At 38.1% G+C, this 15,892-nt stretch overlaps 1 protein-coding gene across 1 annotated transcript in view; it reads right to left on the bottom strand.

The window, feature by feature from the left end:
- Positions 1–15,892, bottom strand: part of KIF25 (kinesin family member 25) — a 41,101-nt gene that overhangs the window by 13,255 nt on the left and 11,954 nt on the right. The window contains exons 6-10 of the mRNA XM_059468303.1: positions 14,878–14,960; positions 13,330–13,372; positions 9,512–9,579; positions 4,438–4,512; positions 8–157 (exon numbers count right to left, since the gene is read on the bottom strand). Coding sequence (XP_059324286.1) covers positions 8–157; positions 4,438–4,512; positions 9,512–9,579; positions 13,330–13,372; positions 14,878–14,960 — 419 coding nt within the window. The remainder of the gene's footprint in view (positions 1–7; positions 158–4,437; positions 4,513–9,511; positions 9,580–13,329; positions 13,373–14,877; positions 14,961–15,892) is intronic.

Genomic DNA, 15,892 nt, shown 5'->3' with positions numbered 1-15,892 from the left:
TTTTTACCTGAACACTTCTTGGGTAGCTCGGGGAATAATTCCAAGTTCTGATTCCTCTTCTATGGCGAATGCTAAGTTCCCCTCTAACTGTGGTCCCAACATTGTGTATGTCTTCCCACTTCCAGTTTGCCCATAAGCCATGATACACACATTGTACCTGAAAAATAGAAGTGCTGTAATTTATTTTATCATTACCAAATGTCTCTGTTAGGCAGCAAGTCAAACTCCAAACAATATGGGAACACAAACAAGAAAATAAAAGCGCTGCCCCCGATTTCTTTCTGCAGATCTCAAAGTCTGACAGTAATTACTGTTCATAACATCACCTAAACAGATTTTATTTTGTAAGCAGAGTTGAAGGGATGCTTTTAAGTAGAAGTTTAAAGGATCCTTAGCTTGGAATGATTGGTGCTGTTAGACCTCCTTGCCTGCCCAACTTGCAGCTTTTGCACTACTGAGCTGCTTTTTAATCAGCTCCTGAACCACTGCAGTTTACAGTACAGCATTTCAAAGTACACCATTTCTGGGCTTGATTTGTGCAACAGTGCTGTGCTGCACACCACTGCACTTGTATCCTAACAGCTGGGAACTCTCCATCTCTCTTAGCCTTCTTCAGGCAGGCTCATCAGTCATAGCCCTCAGAGAAGACAGCCCTAAGAACAGGAGGCACAAATTTTAAACCAAGAGCACCAGTTGAGAATGAGTATGCACACAATGACTACTCTGGAACAAAGATGGCAGGAACTGCTCTGATAAGGACAAGTAGAAAATGAAAATGTACAATATCAGTACAGAGGAAAAAGGACCTATAAAACATCAGCTTCTGAAGCAGACAAGTAAATATATCTAATGAACAGAACTCTGAAAATGCCTCTTGGCTGCACTGAAAATAATAGAAAAAGAATTGTTCACAGCTGTGAGCACCATTGTGGATGTCTGTGCCACAGGGATCTGAACTGAAATGTATGAAACCTATCCAGAAAGTGTGTTACTAACACAATCAGATCAAAGTCAACATCTTAAACAAAATAAGTGGGTGGATACAGATGCATCCAGCTACAGTACTGCTTTGTAAGGAGGACCAACACTGTGCTGTGCAGCTGAAGTTTTGCCCCTTCTTGGCTGTGCCTGCTCTGCTGCTCCTGCCAGCAACTGGAATATGTGCATTTATGCTGACAGGACTGCTCTCTCCCTGGACTATCCTGTTTGTTCAGAGATACGACATTAGCACAACCTTCACACACAACAAGTGCTTCGCAGTTTGCAGAAACTTCTGCTCTACTAGAGTTGCAAGAATAGGCTTGCTCCTTTTCTGCCAGAGAATAGAATTTCACTGCCTAAGCTGCCTCCTCTGTGGCAGACCTGAAACAGCTGGTTTTGATTATCTGATGCTTTTCCTCATATCAAAAATGTAGTTTCAAGCACATGCCAGCATATTTCAATGAACACCCCTCATCTAATTGTTTTAAATGTATGGTTTCAAATCATGAAATACTTACATGCATATTAAACATGCCTAGAAGCAATTATTTCAGGATGATTACTTTGAAAACTTTCACTTGTTGGAAAGAAATGTGGGCTGATAAGCCACATGAAAAATACCTGGGTACCCTTCCTGAAGTCATAGTTGCAGTCAGTGAATCTATAGTAAGGTCCCTCCAGATTTTAGCATGCATTGCAGAGTATAAAATAAGAGTCTAGTCATAGATTTGATGAAGTAAAGGAGATGATATAACTGTAATTGAAAACAAAGAGCACTACAGTAAAATTAAATGTGATAGCAATTAGAGCTGTAAATCTGAAATGAGGGATTTCTTGAAATATTCACTGCTGACATAACTCAGCAGAAAAGCTCACACTAATTTTGGTAGTTTTTAGCTAGACTAACCATGAGTAATTTTCACAGTTCCATCCCTCATACACACTGCCCAGCCAGCCGGTAACTTATTGAGACTTCTAGCCCTATTTCAAAATTAAACAGATCTTTGGAACCAAAAAAGGAGCCAGATATTTTTCCTTAGGAAAAACAGAATTAGTCTTCTTAGAAGTCTCTCCTAAAGGACTTTCCCATAGTCCAGCTGTTTAAATTTTCCTTAATTGCTGCTAGTTATAAGACACTAAGCCTCATGGACAAACTAGTTCTGACAAGAGACAGATGATATGATTAGAAGTTAAGTGGGCAGAGGATTGGAACATTGAAGACAGGGGTGCAAGTCATGTATCAATCAGTGGTAACTTGTCTGCCAAAGCCAAAACAGTGTTTCAGTCAGCCTAAATGAGCCAAAACGGGCCAAAGCAGTATCATATCTAAGCAGCTACAGGAGATAATGAATTGTTGGGGGATTCAAAAATAGGACAAGCAGCAGATCACCTTATATTTATCTATATAGTAGTTATTTATTATAGTTTACTTCACTGGAGCTCTAGCTCCAGCATAAAGCTTTCAAATAGAAAAGTCTGAAGAATTTTTCACCTATAATTCACCTATGTGCCCTGACATTTTTCCTTCTCCACTTTATTATTACATATAACTGTTATAGTTTTCTTTAGAAAAGTTCTTATTGTCAAGCTAAAATATCAATAGTTTTGTAGCACTTCTCTCCTGAAAGAGTGTGAGTGTTCACTCCAGCAAAGTTACTCCTAGGAGAGAACACTGTTAAAGGAAAGTAAAGGAGAAGAAATTCATTCTTTAAAATAAACAAACAAGTTGGATTCTTCAATGCTTTAAAGAAAAGAAAAGTTATCTTACTCTCCTATTGACCCTGTATGGCTAATGGTAAACTTTAAAGTCTGCTATACTTTGTCTGGTTTACATATGGAACAATCTTTTCTTCCAGTATATTTGTATTTAAAAATGAAACAATCCATTAAGAAAGAAAAACAGAAAAAAATAAGGAAAAGGAGAGAACACTCCCTTCTACTTGAGCTAAAAGTTGTTACAGACCACTTTGGAGCCCAGAATAAAACAATCAGGAGCAGCAAAGAGGTTGAAGGTTCAGACTAAGTATGTCTGTTTCCCATTTACAGTGGGAAGGCTGCTGTGCTCCTGTGCACTGACTCGCCTTTCCTGAGAATCTGCTTCTGTTTAAACAGCACTTCTGGAAGAACAAGACAGGTCTATTGTTTTCAATAACAGAACATTTCCTAACTGAATACAAAATCTTAGCTTTTAGGACAGGATTCTCCCCATGTAAAAATTAGTAAGTGGGAAGTACAGCAGATCAAAGTACAGATCAGATGTGTCTGAAGACACTTGAAGGACCTGTTGAACCAAGACAAAATTATGATCATTGCAAAAGGAAAAGTAGAGAGAGAAAGCAGTTGTTTTAAGACTTCTTTAACTCCTACAACATAGTGGTGCCTAGGTTGGTCAGCTAAAGAAACTGTGGTTACTCATCACTGGTAAACAAGAATAATGCAACCTATGACTTCCCTCAGCCAGGGAGCCCTTGGGGGCTTCTCTGTGGCATATGGAATTCCCAATATTTACAGTATCTTTAGATATCTCTTCTAGGATGCTTTTAACAAAAGGAACCTTGGAAACTTCAGTGTGCAGGCTGCTGGGAACAAGGATTCCCACTGTTCAGCTATGCCACTGTGAATGGAAAGGGACTGTCTTCTCCTCTCCAGGGAGCCAAAAGTCCAAGACAGCCCTACCATATAATTAAGTGGTATTGGAACAGGGATGAAAAAGGAGCAGAAAGAAAGTTATGTATAAAACTCAGCTTAAGCCTCAAGGATTATAACAATATGCACATCAAAGCCTCTTTGCAAGAGTAGCTTAAGTTGGGTCAGTAGTTATGAAAAATCACACTTTATGAGCTTCAGTAGCTAGAAGTAATTCCATGTATTTATTAGTGCTTGTTACTGATCAGTTTTGTATTCAAACCAGAATTCTGTTTTACCCCAGTGCCTGAAAGAGCAGCAGAATGACTGAGAATGCTCAGTTCTGGTTAAACGAGGAATCAATTGCACCACCTCCTATGGCCTCTGCTGGACACAAAACCAGAACAGAGAGTGGCCCTGGCAGGCCTTTCACATTGCACACCATGTTCACAGTGAACACACTGTTGGAAAAGATGTATCATGCAATGCTCACAGCTGGAAAAGTTATAAAATATAACCTGAACAACACAAAGGAAAAATACAACATCTTCCATTAGAAGCATTAGTTTGACAGAAGCAGATCAGAGGAAAAAACTGGGATTTTTTTTTTATTTTTACAAATTTGTTGGCTCTGCTAAATTTTCTAAGCCCTATTTTCACTGTTTATACAGAGAAACAGCATTTGCTTGGTGCTGAGTAGAAAGAAAACAGGAAAATGGAACTGAAAAGCCATAAACTTGACTAGGTCATGATTATTAAGTATTTTTTTTAATTGATAGATTTCAGTAGATTACAGTGCTTTAGTTTTCTTACTGCAACCTTTTAACTTACCCATCCAGGAGAGATGTTAGCAAAGGGGCCACATCTGCAAATACTGCATCTTGAGATTCCAAGTCATTGTAAACTCTGAGGAACAAAGTGCAATGATTAACCAAAGAAAAATATAAATGCTGTCACAAGAACACAGATCATAGAAACTGTAGGCCAGTGACATATAATCTGGGACCTGCAGAGATTTCTGTGACACAAAACTGAAAATTTGAACTCCAAAGTCCTCACTCAAATTTTGGGAGCAGCTGTTGTGTGTTTTGGGGAAAACAACACATATGTGTACCCTTGTGGATTGAGTTCATCCTAAACCTCCTGCCTGCCCCTCTGGCACACAGGGTCTTTTTATAGGCTGTACTGGATCCCTGTAACTTTTTCACACCTACCAGAATGTGAAATATCCCTGCTGCCTGGGATTCCTATGTATCACTTTATGGAAGACAGTGGTCAGGCTATACTGCCCTTTAGATGTGGGTAAAGTTTGGGTGGGGGGAGAGGGGGGAAAGAGGTACAGAGATTGCAAACTTGCTGAGGACTTGTCTCAGAAGACTCAGAGGCACAGCAGAAATCAGAATGCTCTTAAGGGTAATGTTTAAGGATGCACTATCTTTGTGGGCAGTATCAGCCTAAGGTATTTTCATCCCCAGCCCTGATGAACTACGTACTATGAAATCAACACTTCTTACTCAAGGGAAGACTTTCTTTTACATAATGAGGTGGAGTGCAGACCTTTTTAAACAGAATGGAAGACAATTAAATTGCATGAGTTACTCTACCTTTTAAAAAAGAGCAATGACATTTCAATACATGGGCCAATACAATGTTGTCTGAAACAACTCCATATGTTTTTTGAATGCAAGGAGGAAAAAAACCCCAACAGTTATTTTCAAAGAAATCTTTCCTCCAACCTCTTCAGGTTTGTACAACATAAAATTAAGACCTGAAAATAGGAAATCATCAAAGAGGAAATTCTGATCATAAAACATGGATATCCTAACTCATTAATTTCTTCTGTAGCACACCAAAAATGTATCCTCCCCAAGATTACAGCCTGCAGCACCCATTGTTTATACAATATGAACAGAATCTAAAACATGAATGTCTTTACCCACAGTTAAATATTTGAGGTATGAATGTTTATATTTTGAAAAAGTTTCCTTTTCTGGTATCTTTCCGTGGTGATTTTTTTTTTGGTCTAGCTCTTTTTTCCAATAGGTGATATATGCTCTTTGTAGCTCACAGCAAAATGGCTAATTAGAAACAGGAATTTTGGTAGCAGCAAATGCTACAAAGTGTAATCATTCCTCTGTGTATACAGTACAGCAGCACAGTTCAGTTAACAGCATCCCACAGATTGTACAGGATACTACAGGGTTAACTGAATAAAGACAAAGTGTCCTCTTCAGCATTTACTCAAGCCTCTTTGTATATCTGACCATGATCTGTCTGCTACAGTCTATAGACTGCACAAATAGAGTTTTTGTATTCATGCTCTACATAAATAAGATTATACAGAGGGACCATTGATAAACAGATACAGAATTGGAGCCAATGCACTCAACTCAGCATTTTTCCTGACAACAGCCAGAGGAAGGAGCAAGAAACAATATGGTGGTCAGCAACACAATAATTCATCTCTGTGTTTCATCCTAATCCTTAAAAGCTGTATACTGGCCTCAAAACTGAAATATGAGTTGAATCTCTGTTTCAGAAAAAATATTATTAGAATTAGCATTCAGTTTCTTTCTGCATCTTGCTAAATTCTTGGCCCAGAGCAACATCCTGTGGCAATGTGTTCCACAGACTAATTGTAAGCTGCATGAGAATGTACTCTCTTTAATCAGGAAAGGAGCACTTGTCTGGCTTGATAGACAAATACTGCTTGTATTGCCATTCCACTGATGTGCCATCATAGTGCACTGAGAAACCAACAAATATGTTGTTGCACAGTGGCACAGTTCAGACCAGGAGGACACAGGCACTGAATACTCTGTCCCTGCTTTGCATGCACATGAGCATATGCTTCAGTAAACTTTGCACATCCAATCTGCAAGGTCAATAAAGAAGACCAAAAGCACTTGCAAACACTTTTCTCTGCTTCATCTATCATCTGCAATTGATGAAATATTCATTAGCACCCAGTTACCCATCTTAACCACCTAGGTCTCTAACTCAGTCTGTGTTGAAATATTTTTTCTTTGCACAAAACATCTCAGAGCTACTATATAAATTTAAAAAAGAGAAAATGCTAAGAAAGGCATTTTAAAGATTAAAACATTTACAGTTAATGACTTTTATTGCCTAAGAAAGCAAACACATTGCTACTGGCCACAACCCAGGCTAGAATCAATCAGTCTTAGCAGTTCATTTGCACAGCAGAGTAGAGTCACAGAATCAATTAGTTTGGAAAAGACCTCCAAAGCCATCAAGTCCAGCCTTTAACTGAATGCCACCTTGTCACCTAACCCAGTAGGTGCCACATCCAGTTGTTTCTTGAACACTTCCAGGGATTGTGACTCCACCACCTCCCTGGACAGCCTGTTCCAGAGCTGAAGCACCCTTTCTGTGCAGAAAATCATCTTGATATCCAGCCTGAGCACAGGCTGGACACACACCTAAGCCCTAGTGCAGCTTGAGGCCATTTTATCCCCAGCCACAGCTGGGGTCGGTACAGCCATGGCAGGGTCAGGCTCCGGTAGCAGATCGGAGGAAAGGCACGAGATTCCACGTTACAGTAACTACTCAAATATTTACTCGACTTCCTAAAGGGGTTTTACTGCCACAACTTAGCTGCTGTGGTTCAAATGCTGTCCATACTGAAATAAAGTGGTTTAAAGTAGTCTTGAACTAGTTTATGCTACACTGTAACCACAGCCTTGGCTGAAGCATGGACACCCACTTCGTTAGCTATTTGAAACCATGAAAGATGCTGCAAATCCAAAGAATCTCTTTCTAAAACCCCATGTATTTTTACCCGAATGATAGATTTGTCCCTGTGCACTGATTAATGTGAATTTCACATTGAAAATTCTGAGCTTCCTTTTTATTTTGCTAACTGATTTGCCAATAAAATTATAAAAGCATAACATGTTGAAAGCTGGAATTTTCTTCCTGAGCTGAAATCAAATATTTTGACATTTATTAGTTCCATAAAACATTGCTAAAAAAAATAAACATTCTAGAGTTCATAAGAAACATATGCTTTTCTGTTTATAAAAAAATAGCTGTACTGGGACACTAAAAAAACATTCCTGGAGAACTGCATTCTTTGGGGGATTTACATTTTTTTTAACCCTTTTCCTGATTACCAGGATCTACACCACATTTCCAGAATCACAGCACCTCTGGAACAGTCAATACCATTAACTGTGCTGTTCTACAGAGTTGAATTCCAGCATTATTCTGTGTTTACTTCAACTGGTATGGCTGGGTCAGGTACAGCTGAAGAGTGAAAGGAATTACTTTGAGTAGCTTACCAACATGTGAGGGGGCCATGTACCCTAAGAGAGCTCATATGCCTTGAATCAAAGAAGTCCTATAACCTGTGGGATCAGTAAAGCTTCCCCAAGATCTGCATTATCTCAGGATTTTTCAGGTGCTTGGTGGTCTGCATGGCAGCAGTCCCCTTTCTCCTGTGAGTAGAATACTGCAGCACTTTAAAAGAATGCCTTGGGGAAAGGGTAAATGACTAACAGTGTTTAGCAAACCTACAGGAACTTCAGCTATGACTAAAAGTGTTTAGCAAACCTACAGGAATTTCAGCTGAACAGGCTCAGACATTAAGTTTAAACCAGGACAGATAATTCATGCTGGGTACATCTGACTTTAAATCTAGTTTTGCCTTCAAGCAAGGAAGCATGAAATTGTTCTCCTGTATTCTGTTTCCAGAAGGTTTTGCATCATGGTTCAGGGTAGACAGTCTCCTGAGTCATTGCAATATACAGATTCAAAGTTTGCATTAGAAAGAGGCATTGGGGTAAAATTTTGTATTTTGTCATTTACAGAGTTCTCATTGTATTATTACACTCTTCATTCCTGTTTTCAGAGGTCCACTATTTTGACAGAACAAAAGGCACCCTTCAGCCTGACTCCCAGCAGTTTTTTCTGTGTCACTGACAGACACTGGCAGTGACTCCAGTGTCCCATTAAAGCCCTTATCACAAATGGTGCACTCAAAATCCAATTCATCTGTGGGGATTTTTGAGCATCTAATATGGAAAGTAGTCCCACTGTAGCCTTTCCCTTGGGGAGCACTGATTTCCCATGCCACTGCTCTGCCTTCCTGCCTCTGGTCAGGCTGTTTGAACATCAACTCGTACAAGTGCTCAGTCCAGTTTCTGCCAAAGTCATCTCTGTCTAATGCTGAAATCTTGTAATCCACCTCAATTCATGGAACCATTGAATTGTCTGGGTTTTAAGGAACCTCTAAAGGTCACCTAGTCCAATCCCCCTGCAATGAGCAGGGACATCAACTAGATCAGTTGCTCAGAGTCCCATATCACCTGACCTCAGATGTTTCCAGGAATCTGATATCCAGTCCCTCTATGGGAAACCTATTCCGGCTTTTCACCACATTCATTGTGAAAATATTCCTCCTTATATCTAGTCTCAATCGACCCTCTTTTAGTTTAAAACCACTACTACTCCTGTTCCTACTGCAACAGGCCATACTAAAAAGTTTGGCCCCATTTTCTTATGGGCTCCCTCTAAGTACTGGAAGGCAAACAAGGCTTCCTTACCTTTAAAACATTTTGCTACGTTGCAACACGTTGCAAGGATCAGGAGCTACTCACGTTGTGAAAAGAGTCAAGTCTTTATAAAGGTTTCAAATTCAGCCCTATCAGTAGTCTTTACTGAGAGAGAAGACTGTTATCCATTCTCTGAAATGCATTATTCTGTCCTGAGAACATAATTATCACACTAAAAAACCCCAATAATCTTCCTCCCACCTGCCCTACTCAAAAATCCCAACCAAAAAGAGCATTATCCTCTAGCTAATGTCTACTAAAAATATTAGTCTTCATTACACAAATCTTCCAGCAATCCAGATTTCCAATTATTATACAGGACTACCCACCTCTCAAACTGAAAAGTCCTGTTTACTGAGGCATGACCAGGACGGCTACACTTGACAAGGATGGTTTCCTAAGAGAAAAGAGTAAATTAACTATAGTTAATATCACAGGCACACACAAAGCCAAATATCCATCAATCTTAATGTATCAGCTGACAGCTTTAAAGACCAGGAAATCCAAGCAGCAGTCACCAATTCATGAGGCTTTAGAGCATGCATAATGCAGTGAACTTGCAAAACCATAAGAAAGGCCCTCAAAACCCATTCAGGTTATTAAATAACAACCAACACAAAACATGCGCTTAAGTTCAAGAGAAAGATCCAAGCCCTTACCTGAACTTTTTATTGGACCTAGAGAGTCACAGCCAAGTAAACACAAGCTCCCCAACTGCCACTACAGGCACAAAAATTGCAAAAAATAGGGTTTTTTTTTATTATTGGGCAAATTTTCACGGTGCCCTTTCAAATTGATTTCATAGATAGCGCTTTCTAGAACTGAGTAAAAGATACACATTTTATTAAATAACATGGTAGTCCTCAACTAAGAGAAAAAGCTGCACTACAACAATCTGTAGAATTCCACGAGTTTTTAGTGGAATGCACTTTCCAGATGAGTTATACAGTAACTTTGTAAGTCTGACAAATATGCAAACAGCCCTTTAAACTATTACCAGAGTACAAAAATCCCAGCAGTCTGATGTGGCTTAGCTAGCAAATTCTGTGCTGTTCTGCTCCTCATAGCCAATGCTGCTTAATTGCTGAGAAAAGCAAAGAAAAAGATGTGGGGGCTTACAACAAATTGAGTGGAAGCTCTCTAGCACACAAAATACTTCATCCAATTCAAAGAGATTTTCTAGCTTACTAACCTGTGGTTACATTACTGCATTTGATGGAAGTGCTGAAATTCCTAATGTGCTTCAGACAAGTGAGTTGGAGTGCTGAACTAGTGGCCTCAAATAAGTATTGCCACAGACTGAAGTTATAAAGAGCTGAGCAAATAACAATCACATAACAGTATGCCCAGTGTGCAAAAGGCTAATAAACACCAAATTTCTTCTTTTGAGTTCATGAGTATTTCTACCTCTTTGGAGAAGAGAAATGTATAATTATCAGACTAATGATGACAAAAGACTTACTGTACAGAACGAGCTATGTTACCTACCCCAGTACTGGCAAATTTAGCTGACTGCAGATTCAGTACAACACTGCTACTAAATGGCCTGACACAAAGATTCTAATAGGATCAGTAACCAACAGGCTCCAGAGGAAGGAAAAAGGAAAAAAACCTGAAAAATATAGAATGACAGAATAAATTTCTGATTCAGATATCTAATAGACTTGCAGACAAGCTTTCTCTAAGGTGAGAAATAAGAGAAAAAAACCTCTGTTTGCATAACATAGAAACAAAAGAATTGACTGTTAACAGGCAGAAGTTTCATATGAGCATTTGTAATGATCATGTCCAGTCAGGCTTTGAAAGTCTCTAAAGATGGAGATCCAAACCCTCTCTGGACAGCCTGTGCCAGTGTTTGACTACCCTCACAGCTTCTTCTTGTGTTTAGGCTGCATTTCCTATATTTCCCATTCCCCCTTGGGCTGTCACCACCAGAAAGAGTCTGTGCATTCAGTATCTCCTCATCTGCTCATTTTCTCAGGTGTTGACAATACCAGCACTGTTCAGTGTCCTAATCTGTGTGGAGTGGTTCAAAACCTGATGTGTGCTGTGTACTCACTCTCCACAGTTATTGCACAATAAGCTTCAGAAGAAAGGCTCAGACAGTTGTTAATGTTATGTTGAGGAGCAGAGCATACACAGGACAGCAAAAAGAAAACTTCAAAAATCTTCAAGTAACTCAAAAACTGAAATACAATACTCTTCTGGTACACTTAGTAAAATCTTAAGCCTTTTTTAGACTTAAAATCAGAATCATGTTTCTCTAGACAAGATGAACAATATGTTAGAAAAGATCATGTGTCTTAAGGATTATATGAATTTCTAAACAAGCAAACAAAAAAAACCCACTCAGAAACTAAATGGAAGTTATGTAGTCTCTGTGGATCTGGTTCTCAAATGTGGCTCTGCTTTCTAACACAATCATGGCAAATAACTGCCTGGTTATGCCACACACAAAGTATTTTCAGGAAAAAATTCTGGAGAGGCAGTCATGATTTAAAAAGCAAAACTAATAAACTCAGCGTCTCTACCACACACAGTCTTCCTTCACCCTGATCTAAAATTTCCTTTAAATCATTATCTGGGAAAGGGTTAACTTGTTTCCAGAAATACAATATTTGACTGTGTTGCAACTAAAAGCTCAGCATAAGTCAAACCCTGTATTTTAATCTGAAAATAGCACATTTATCCTAGCCACTAGCATAACATCTTCAGTTGTTAACACCAAAGTAAACAGGCAATAAAACATTATTTTCTTTTACTTTTGTAAGATTAGTCTAAATTGACTGCTTTTTGTGAGGATTTTTGCAACACTTTTTTTTTCTTAAAAAAGATAAATTCATATTAAGAAACTGACAAAGGCTTCAGGTCTGGCAAGTATTTTAACTAAATAAATGTCCAGGCAAACCAATAAAACATTTGAAGTCTATGTTTTGTTTTCCAAACCAGGAAGTTAGCATTTTGCAAATTTCATTTCTTAATCTCGTGCTTATATTTATATTCCTTAAATATTTCATAAGATTATCATATTGAAGGTCACTCTTTCATACAAAATAAAACTCATAAATTGGCATAAGTAAGCCAACACTGCCTTGCCTGTAAACATGTCAATACTGTAATACTTCATATATTTCTATGAAATAATCCAAAACCTAAATATTCCTATATATGCCTAATTTCATCCTTCTGCAATAAAATTTAACAGGTCAGAAATGGCTGCAGTATTTTATAGTACAATAAATGTGTCAGGATATCCAGAATACTATGTCTACCATTACAGGTCCCTGTTTTTTATCTCCTGATATATTGACTTTCTTCATCTCTTTATGAGCTCCATTAGTTACCTGATTGCACACATGTAGATATAGATACAGATATATACATATAAAATTATCCATATTATACAAGTGAGATCTACCTAATGAAACTATAATTTGGGAGATTTAAATGCATAATATATTGTAGGTCACTTCAGCAATATTTCAAGCACTACACTATAAAAGAGAATTTGGCTCATCACCATGTAAGTAACAGAGAGCAGGCAACTAAGAACTATGGCAGCTATGAAAATTAAAACCCAAGTTAATACTTTAACCTTAGCTCACACTACTGTCCCTTTTTAAATTTTATATCTTGGTAATGGCCTCAGTTAATGCTGGAATGTCATTTGCAACCTCAATGACCATTCTTTCTCCGATGGATCTAAGCCAGGATGCTTTAACATGCTTGACTGCAGCACCACATAGGCTGCTGTGGTTCACGAGGTGTCAGATTCCTGTCCTAATGCATTAGCTGTGTTGCAATAGTAATATTTGAAAAAAGCCTGACATAATTTTAGAAATAGCTACAGCACATACAGGTGGCTCAAAGGGACTGACAGCAGGAAATCAGCAGCAGTTTAACTGTTGCAAGCATTCAACCTCCAGTTAAAGGATGGCTGATCCGCAGAAGCTCCAAGCTATTACCACTACAAAGAGTTAGGATGAAAACAGTACAAACCACCTGCTATTGCATCCATGGGTAATCAAATCTCAGTAGCACCTGGCCTTGTTGTTTTGGTTTTTTTAAACTCATGATTCTCATGTCCCTTTTGTTTCTTCTTCTACCTCTATGAATGTGCTGTTGAATTCCACCATCAAATACTTACATCATCAGCTGCATATGCCACTTTTTCTGAAAAGTTTCTTTGCCTGTAAAGGAAGAAAACAGCATCAGTAGGGGAAGAAGAGATACCTTTCAAACCATAAGTGTTCCACTTAGCTGAGAAAAAACAATGTTTAAATGTGAACTGTCTGAAGAGTACTTTCCAGAATTGCCACTATTATTGTACCCTATGTACATACTAACACCACAGCTAATTTTGAGTAAATAACAAATTAAAGTGCAATCGAGCAAAATAATCTGCTTTAGAAAACACATTTAGAACAAACCAAATTAAGATGAATGCACATGCAAGCTATTCTATTATTGTGTGATTGCTGCATGAGCTTGTAACAGGAGGCTTTCACTTTAGAAAATTAAAGTGAGAAATACCCTCTTTTCAGGAATTTGTCCCTGAGCTTGAATCCATGATTAGTCCAAACACTGACTGGGATTACTGAGGTGTATATATCTATTTATGTGTGCAAGATTTTGGACATTCAGTCCATAGTTTTAAAGATAAGTTTTATTTAAATTACTTTTTGATACATTAACAAAAGTTACCCTTGACAATGTTTGTTTGGCCCAATCTATCCTGTTTTACACTGCAAGTCAGCACCTGATTGCATTATTTCATACTGCAACAAAAAAAGTGACTGGGTTCGTTCCCAGGTGTACAAAGCACAGGCTAATGCAAGTTTCAACTTCAGGCTTCTTGAAATGTCTTGTCTGTTATTTTTGACATTGTTTTAATTAAAACAATATTTTTTTTTAAGATTTGCCAAAAAATAATAAACTTTAAAACACTGAATGTACTCTTTTAGAGTTACCAGGCAGTAAAAGAAGCCCCAAATCAGCTATTTACTGATAAAGCAGATGACAATGTTATTGGTTTCTAGCCACCCACCTAGTTTTTCCCTTCTTTCTTTCCTTCTTTGTATACACTTCAATCCCTACTTTCTTTCATGTTAGTCATCTATGGAGAATTCAGCCAGTTAAGCAGATACTTGCATCTAATCCCTCTTTTCCTTTTGGATCTTGGAATGTTTTGACACATCAGTTACAGTAAACATTTTATACATTAGGGCTGCAGAGCCAAATTAGACTGAAACAGAATTACCAATGTTTGTGGTGACAGCCAGTGTGTTCTATAGCAGTACAAAACAACTGTAACACTGAGTGTGTGTCTCTACCCACGTCTTTTGGCAGCTCTCACATTACTGCATCCCAGAATTTGTATAGGATAGTGAATACACTCTAAACTGATTGCAGCTGTGCTACTTCTGCCAAGCCAAGGATAATCCTGGCTTGGCAGAACAACTATGGCTTTCTATTGAGATGGACATACTTTTAGACAGGGAGATGAGGTTGGCTAGAGCCAATTCAGCAGGAGAAAGAAAATAGCAATTAGTTTTTATGATACCATCATTGTCTCCCCACACACATAAAACCAGAAAAATCAAGGACACCATTGTTCTCTTACAAACATAACCATTGTTTTCCCTGTATTTGAATTATGAGTCAGATAGGCTCTAACACAATCAAAACAGTTTACCTGTCTTGTGAATGTCCAGCAGCATCATCAAAAGGTAGTAATGGTCGAATCCTGCAGTGGACTCTGATATTTCCTCTCAGTTCCTGGGATAAGAATATTGAGCTGTATTTAACACAAGTTACTGGAGAGATAAATACACTGAAATTTGTCAAACAGACATGAACATGTTTAAGAAAGCCAGTGTTTACCACATCAAAGCCCTATACTCTGTGGGGAAAAAATAGAATCAATATAATTTGTCTTAATAAGGTTGGACAAAGTACTTGAGGAAGTATGAGCTCTTCAGAGCACTGGAATTGTATAGCCCTCTCTAGGTCATATGGACAAAAACAACCCTTCTGAGACATTTTCCTTTCCCTTCCTTTTTCTCCTTCCTCTTTACATGAGCTTTTTCAGACACCTGTATTAACTGAACAGACAATGTTATACACTCCATTTCTCTTCCACCAGTCCTGAGGAAGATGTGGAATTTAAAATATGTTGTATATTTTCCTCTCCACTGCATTCCTACATGATTAAAAAGTTGATTTTTTACTGTAGGACATTTTAGACCTGTTTATCTCCTCCATTTTGTTGGTGATCTGTTCTTCTTATTTTGTATGACTGAACACAGCTTGCCTGTGAGGACTAATGACCACTGGTATTAACGCCCCATTGCTCTGGGGAATATTCTTTCAGTAAACTGCAACACAAAGCAAAATTTAGAAGGTAAGTATTTTTAACAAAGAGATTCATTGTCCCAGGTAGAAAAACTTTTAAAAAAATTGTTTGAAGGAAGTTTGTTTCTAAAAATCGGGTCCTGATTCAGGAAACCCAAAACTAGTCATTTGTGGGGAAGGGAGGAAGAGTAAACTTAAAGTACAAATAGGAAAAATTTAATCCCAAATGAACCATCACTAATGGCTGAGCAGGATACAGCTTGAGATATTTGGAAAAATAAAAGATGACTACTTTGCAATATCAAGTTATAATTTTAAGAATTTCAAAACAATTTCAGAAGCTGCAAATTTAGAGA

The sequence above is a fragment of the Ammospiza nelsoni genome, chromosome 3 (genome assembly GCF_027579445.1).
Source record: "Ammospiza nelsoni isolate bAmmNel1 chromosome 3, bAmmNel1.pri, whole genome shotgun sequence".
Lineage (NCBI taxonomy): Eukaryota > Metazoa > Chordata > Aves > Passeriformes > Passerellidae > Ammospiza > Ammospiza nelsoni.
The sequence above is the reverse complement of the archived record's forward strand: the minus strand, read 5'-3'. Positions and strand labels throughout refer to the sequence as shown.